This window comes from Amblyomma maculatum, chromosome 6 (genome assembly GCF_055883805.1).
Source record: "Amblyomma maculatum isolate TAMU_Amacu chromosome 6, ASM5588380v1, whole genome shotgun sequence".
NCBI lineage: Eukaryota > Metazoa > Arthropoda > Arachnida > Ixodida > Ixodidae > Amblyomma > Amblyomma maculatum.
This window is the reverse complement of record NC_139349.1, coordinates 77,036,760-77,043,856: the sequence shown is the minus strand read 5'-3', so window position 1 is coordinate 77,043,856 and position 7,097 is coordinate 77,036,760. Positions and strand designations below refer to the sequence as shown.

The 7,097-nt window shown below is 44.7% G+C and overlaps 1 protein-coding gene across 1 annotated transcript; it reads right to left on the bottom strand.

The window, feature by feature from the left end:
* Positions 1–5,385: 5,385 nt before the first annotated feature.
* LOC146186040 (pro-neuropeptide Y-like) lies at positions 5,386–6,834 on the bottom strand. Its single transcript, XM_084605617.1, has 2 exons — positions 6,653–6,834; positions 5,386–5,416 (listed from the first exon to the last, which is right to left on the bottom strand). Exons 1-2 carry the CDS (start codon positions 6,832–6,834, stop codon positions 5,386–5,388), a joined length of 213 nt encoding a protein of 70 aa, XP_084461743.1.
* Positions 6,835–7,097: the final 263 nt, after the last annotated feature.

The window sequence follows — 7,097 nt, the reverse complement described above, 5'->3', positions numbered from 1 at the left end:
CGAAAAATGCTTTAGGTGTCCTTGCGAATCCTTGGAACTCGTGCAGGTGATAGTTGGCACGAGACATTGTCAAGCACTAATTCGTCGGCATTTTGTGTGACCACGAAACCATATGATAAGGCCGAGTTCGTAGGATCTGCCAACTTTGCTACCGGAGGTTGAAGATTGAATCGAACCCGTAACCTTTAGATGGACACACTACGCCTATACCATGCAGTCATGTTCTTACGGATTAGAACAAGCAGAACCTTATATCTATACGAAGCCGCTGCCGCACTGAAGAGAGGGGGTGCGTCTCTCGAGCTGCTGCTGGCATATATCTCGTCGCACTTTGGAAGTATCCCTTAAATACCTTGACACAAAATGAAGTGCTCTGCAGAAGAAGAATCGCCAAGCCAAGCCGAGATAAACAAACCTTAAACAACGGTAAAACGTGCTAGCATACCTAAGTAACACTTATATCTTAGCCATATAATTCGGCAGTCATTCGTTCACTGGTTCCGCGATATAAATATAACTAGCGTGCTTGGCTGTTCTGTTACATGATGTCAGTATAGAAGTATTGCAAAACCATCGATAGGTGTCTTATGAAAGTAGTGTCCCGTGCTATATTAAAACAGGCCAAACTAGGTAATGCTCGAGTTAAACAAATTAGTCGGAGCCGGCAGCTGGAGGACGGCACCAGCAGCTTATGTTTCACGCTGATCCTCCCTGCGTACCCACTTCAGCGTGGCCCTTCTAACACGATGTTTGTCCGCCATGGCAGTTCCAAAACTGAGAGGCACTACTTTAGCGATGTCGTTGGGGCCGCTTTCACTTCAACGAAGCCTTCGTCGTACGTTGTACATCAATGTGACTACGCCGCTGATTACCCTGTCTATGGGCGGCGAGCACAAATTCGTCTTGTCTGTTCTGGTACCGAGCTTCTCGAGTACGAGGAGCTCCATATCATCCATAGCACTACGGTGCGGCACCTATGACTCAGTTTGCACGCTTTTTTGAGTTTGTTATTTAGCGCCTTCGGCGACACGTAAAGTGAATCTTCGCTGAGCTTCGATTTGCAAAATGCATTCAATTGCGAGCTGCAGCATTTTGCCCTGGCGACGAAGAAATTGAAACACGAAATTAGGAGCGAGATCGCGAGGTAGAAAAAGTTTGGGAAGCATTTAAGGCTAGGTAAGTGCTGTGAAGCCGATTTCATTGACAACTTTTTCATCCGCCCACTACTCCAATGCGATTCCCCTTAATCCACCACAATCCCCTCTAGGCCACCTAACGCTACGAAGTACACACTTGTTCCACAGTAATCTAGCGCAATCAGCCTCATTTTATTGTAATCCTAACCCAACTTAGTCCAACTAAGCCACCGTAATTTACACCTAATCCACCAGAAGCCAGCTTAATCTCTATTTTAATGCCACATGCTATCTACTCTAATCCACCAAAATCAACCTTCAATCTAACTAAATCTATCATAATCCATTCTCATAAAACTTAATCAAATTAATCCGCTGTTAATCTCTCTCAGTCCACAATGCTGGACGTCACCTTGCGTAGGTTCTGCTCGATTTTGTCAGCGGCTTCGAACGAACTTCATCCACACGCACAAGCAACGCCTCACTCTGTAAAACATTTATTCTCTAGCACGTTTGAAAAGAATACATTGCCAGCCATCGCAACTGATTAGAGTGTTTTATGAGTTCTCAGCTTCATTCTGTTAAATATGCTGCTACAAATGCAAATTATGAAATATAGATATACCAATATATGTAACATAAAAAAACGCGCCTTGTTAAGCGTGGGAGGCGGCCATCAAGTTGTTTTGTACTTTTTGTGCTAACAAAAATGAATGCATTCTGAGGGCAAAAGTTTACGCATATGCGAAAAATATGTTTTTGTAAAGGGCTGGGATATAGGATTTTTTTTTTTTTTTAAGTACACCGAGTTCCCTATACACCGTCATTTATATTCTTTTTTGCATCAACGGAAGGGCAGTGGTCCTGGCCCATAGAGTTCCTTAGAGTGTACTTAAAGTTCTGAAAACAATAGAAATATAGCGTTCATTTTTCGTGCCGTATCTGTAATAATAGGGATCTGTGCAGCGCGGTTCTGAGAAAAATTTTGGTTGCGCCAAGATATAATTTTTGTCATAAAAGCGTTTGCATTCGAGGCGCTGAAACGATGCTACATTGCTTGCATATTCAAAGCCACGCGAAAAAAAGAAGCACTGGAGGCTAGGCGATTTCACGGAAACAGCGTTGAGACATCAACAGTTCAAATGCGTGGCGTCATGTAAACGCAGTGAGTTTGATTTATAATTGCTGCCTAAGTTTGAACCCTTAAAAAGGTGCCCCCTTACAGTATTTGACATTATCGGAAAGCAGTTTTGGAAACTGATAAACGCTCATCATGGAAGATCAACATGCCATTAAATACAGCGGTAGAGAGACAGTAGGAACTCACCAGCTTTCTGTAGACAAAGCCCGTATAGCGTCTGCCAGCTGCTTCACGCCCAGGGTCTCTTCATCTTCTCTATCTTCTTCGGTCAAGCACGCGTGTATAAAAGTCAAAACCTAAGAATAAAAATATTTCGTATGCCATTTTATTAATTATTATTTTTTTAATTGGTTCACAGGAAGGGAAAGACGCAGTAATCCAGCGTCACTTTTCCGCTAGGCTGCTATAACATGTTTTGACAGCGTTCTTTCGTGCGCTGAAGAAAGATGAGCCTAAGCTGAGAAGACATTTTCAAGAAAGTCCCGAGTCCCGCAATGGCTTTATGGAAATGTGGGAAAGGAGCTTTTGTGTGCTAGAGGAGGCCAATAGGCGAAATATAGGTGCCGCCATCACCGGTCGATTTCGCACCTAAGATGTGGTGGCGTCGGCAGATTTTTTTTAGAGCGTAAACTCTGCTGCTTCAGGGGTACAAGCGCAGATATCGATTGCATATCCTGCTTTTACCTTGAAGCTAGGCAGAGCTCAAATCGGACTCTCTCTAGTAGTCGGCTAAATAAATCGGCTTATAGGAAAGGAAAGGCGTCGTATCTGTCAAACCTCTCCGTGAACACCTGAGCTGCGCCATAAGGAAGACAAGGTGGGAGTTAAATGAGAAAGAGGGCCCTGTAGGGCTGCGGAATAATTTCAACTGCCTGGGGACGAATATGCGCCGACATCGCAGAGGGGGGATTGGGGTGGCTGCTCCCGGCCCTGTGGTGCTGGTGGGGGAGTTCAAAACTATTTTAATAATAGTTTAGGGGGGGGGGGGGTGAAAACGTTTATTAAAAAGAGAGTTACATGAAGGTGTCTCTGGGGTCAGGCTCAGTGCCCTTCCCCTCAAAAACACTAGGTGGAGTCCCTAGTACAGGACCCCAGTGGCTTCCGCTGCCGACATTGCTGGTTTGACCCACGCCTTTTGGGCGCAGGCGAGTAGGGTCGTCTCCCAGTCCTCCCGGGTGTGGTTTGTGTTAGCTGCAAATGAAGGGTTGGAGGGGCACGCCTACACCATGTGCAAGAGGTCCGAGGACATTTTCCTACAGTGCGGGTACTCCCCGGAGAAGGCATTGTTGAAGTGTTTAAGTGACGCCGGATACATCATGGTGTTCGTAAGGAGGCGAAAAAACACGCGTTCCTCCGCTCTCGTTAACCCTTTACTTGGGTGGGGTAAAGATTGTGTCTGTTTTGGTGCAGCTCAATAATTTCTCTGAAAGTGTAGGGTGGCGTGAATTGTTCTGAGGAAGAGGAAGATGAGGTTGCCCGTTTTGAAAGCGCGCGGGCGGCGGCATCTGCTGCCTCGTTTCCTCCTAGCCCCGAAGCCGGAGCCCACACTATGAAGCGGCGGGATGGATTTCATACGTACGAGCTGTTTTGCAGTAGTAGGCAGGCCAGGTCCTTGCTGTTTTTTAGTAGCTGGTAGGCCAGGCACGGGACTCAGCCCTGCTGAACGTTCCTACACGCCCCTCACAGGTCCGTTATGATTGTTTTGGAATCAGAGTGTGTTGCTGCTAACGCTATGGCGACCTCCTCCGCCTGTGTTACGTTTCGGGCTTAAAATATGAGCTCGTTTGCCGTTTTGGACTCGTGGGTCACTGCCGCCGTGTACCACCCGCCTTGGTTCGGGCCGAACGAGTCCACATAGTACACTCCGGATTTCCCTCCGTAGTGGTGAGCTAAGGCCTCTGCACTGGCCATACGCCTACCCTCGTGGTCGTCCTTGGTCATGTTAGTGGGGAGTGGTTTTACGTGCAGGGCGTATCGCCACTTCTGGGGAAGTCTTACTCTTTTCTCGATTACAGTCGTGTGTTGTATGTGTAGACAGGTTAATAGGCGACGTCCCGATGGTGTCTGCGATAGTCGCGTGTATTGGCTCGTGAGGTGAGCTTCTCTCAGCTCCTCGAACGAGTTCGTCATACCCAGACCTTGGAGTCTGAGGTTCCACGTGTTTATAGGGAGGTCTAGGGCCTTGTTAGTTATTTTGCTCGTGATCACCTCGAGGATGTTTTCGTTGTGTTTCATGAGGTGGAGATGAGGGTCGAGTACAGAATTCTGCTTGTTACAAAGGCATTGGCCAGCCGCACAGCATCTTTCCCTTTCAGTTCCCCTTTCTTGTTTGAGACTCTGCAAAACATTCGGCCCACCTGGTCTCCCACCTTTTTTTAGCTTGTCGAGCGTGGTCATCGCTAGCTAATTACCAATAACTGTGAGCGGAAGCTAATTAGGACCTACAATTGGTTCAGTGTTATCATGCTGTACATACGATATCCAAAGATATAGCATTTATGACTATTATACTTAACATAAGCAACACAGATACTGCGGACACATTCTTCTACACTTATTTCATACATGGCGCGAATGAGCCAAGTAATCGTACGCGTTAAAAGCGTGCGAATTCCAGAAAGTACAAACTCGTACGATAATTCTTGGATCATAAATTTTATTAGACATGATCACACAAAAAAGAAAGTCTATTTTCTTTTATGACTGCAGGATTGTGCAGCAGTGAATACATGATTTACTTTGAAGCAGTACATGAAATATGTTATGAAGTATTCTACATATGAAATTCTGAGCTGGTTTCGTCACGCTGCTGAATCTGAACGTTGGAAAAAAGACATGTACTCATTATGCGTTATGTACAACAGTCTAATTTCTGCTGAATAGAGAAGGCTAATGTTCATGGATAGGTTTTCCCCATTTGTTCAAGCAGTGAGAGAGAATTGTAAGCCATCAAGCATGATGATCTTGGATAGAAAGGAGGGACTACGCTTTCCAATTTTCATGCGTCAAGAAGGTGCAGCACATGTTCCATCAATCTTAATAGATGCCTTCACTGTGCCGCTTTTATGGCTGCTGTGAGCGCCGCAGTAGGTAATGACGCCAGCAGTCTCACTTGACGCTGAACACACTTCGTCCAAACCTGAAAACAAAGAAGGAAGAAGAGTAAAAAAAAAAAAAAAAAAAAAAAAACGAAACGAGTCTAAGCCGAGTAGTTGAGCTTGGTTGCGTGCGATGAAGCCCAGAACACTAATACAAAATCATGAACAGTGAGCTCAGGCTTGTCAGAGTGCAGCCATATTAAGAGACAACAATCTACTTAGATGGAGGGAAAAAAGAACCTCCCGAGATCACCAAACATTGCATAATTGTAGTGAATGTCTTAACAAAGTAACAGAATGCATTACTTTCATCAGTGAGCATAGATTGCTATTCGATCCTAAGCCAAGTGAACTTCTACGCTCATATTTAGTGGGAGATAATTAAGGTTGCAGTGTGTGTCCGACGCTGAATTCGAAAAACAATTCATAACTGCCTCGTGTATAGCAAGCAATAATGCTTTACTGTTTGCATGAGAAGCTAGCTTTACACTGGTAGAAACGTCAGCCGAAAAACGGAGCGCGATCTGTAGCACAGCTCATAACAACGGCGAATGTTTTACTTCTAAGGGAGCAACATGACATAACTCTCTTGCAGCAAGACATTTCGTTTTTATAGACCATAACTATCGGCTGCAGCCGGTATCATTTTTTGATGAACGAAGCATAATGAACCACTCTATATCTGGATTCCGACACACAGCGTTAAAGAATGTTTATTATGCGGGAGATGCGACCTCAAAAAATCCCCTGGGAGTTGCAATGAAGGAAACCTTTATTCATAGTTTCTGTCACAATGAATTCCCTAAAAATACCCCAAAATGACCAAAATTGCACTGGACATATAAACGATATCTGTCAGTTGTTTAATTGTTCAACAAAAAGCAAATAATTATTCACCACTGAAACCGTAAGATGTCACTTACTCATGAGCCAATCAGTGGATAATTGAGTAGATACTTAAGCATTCAATAAATAAATTATTCATTGAATAATGAACCAATCATTCACTAATACACTAAATGAGTTGAGGATTAACAAATTCTTTGACAAATTAATCAAGGAATTAATTTGATTTTGAATTATTTCTTGATCAGTAGATCAGACTATAACTATTTAGTAGTTGAGCACCCACTGTCAATGAAAGAACTATTGAGTCAATCCTTCGACGAACCAATTACTAAATGACTCATTTAGCCAGATAATCCCTCAGTCGGCAAGTATACCGCAAAATTAACCAGTCAACCAAACAACCCTTCATTAAGAGCAAGTCTGCCTACCTTGGCTTGCCTATGAAGAGATAGTAATCGTCGAGCTCCCTGAGATACTGTAGCAGCTGTTGTTCGGTTTGGAAGACGGGCGGCATAGCCGGCTTGCGCCTCTGCAAGGCGTCAGCCTGTTGGGCTATGCTGTCCACAAGAATGAGGCACATCAAAGTCAGCAACCAAGCAATCTTGTGCATGGCTCACCCCCTGCACGTGAGAGCAGACGTTGAGGTCAAGTATCGGTGGACAGTAGACAGGAAGTTGAGAAGCCGTGAAAGCACCACCACCTATAAACGTGAAAACGTCAAACTGCGAGAAATGAAGGCACGAGAGAGCGGTTTGCGTCAAACAGGCTGTGTCGGACACTATGCTATTCGCGGCACTTTCTCGTCATATGTACAGAGTTTGTAAAGATGAAAAAGATGCTGCCATAGGCATTTCCCGAGCTTTGTACTGAGCT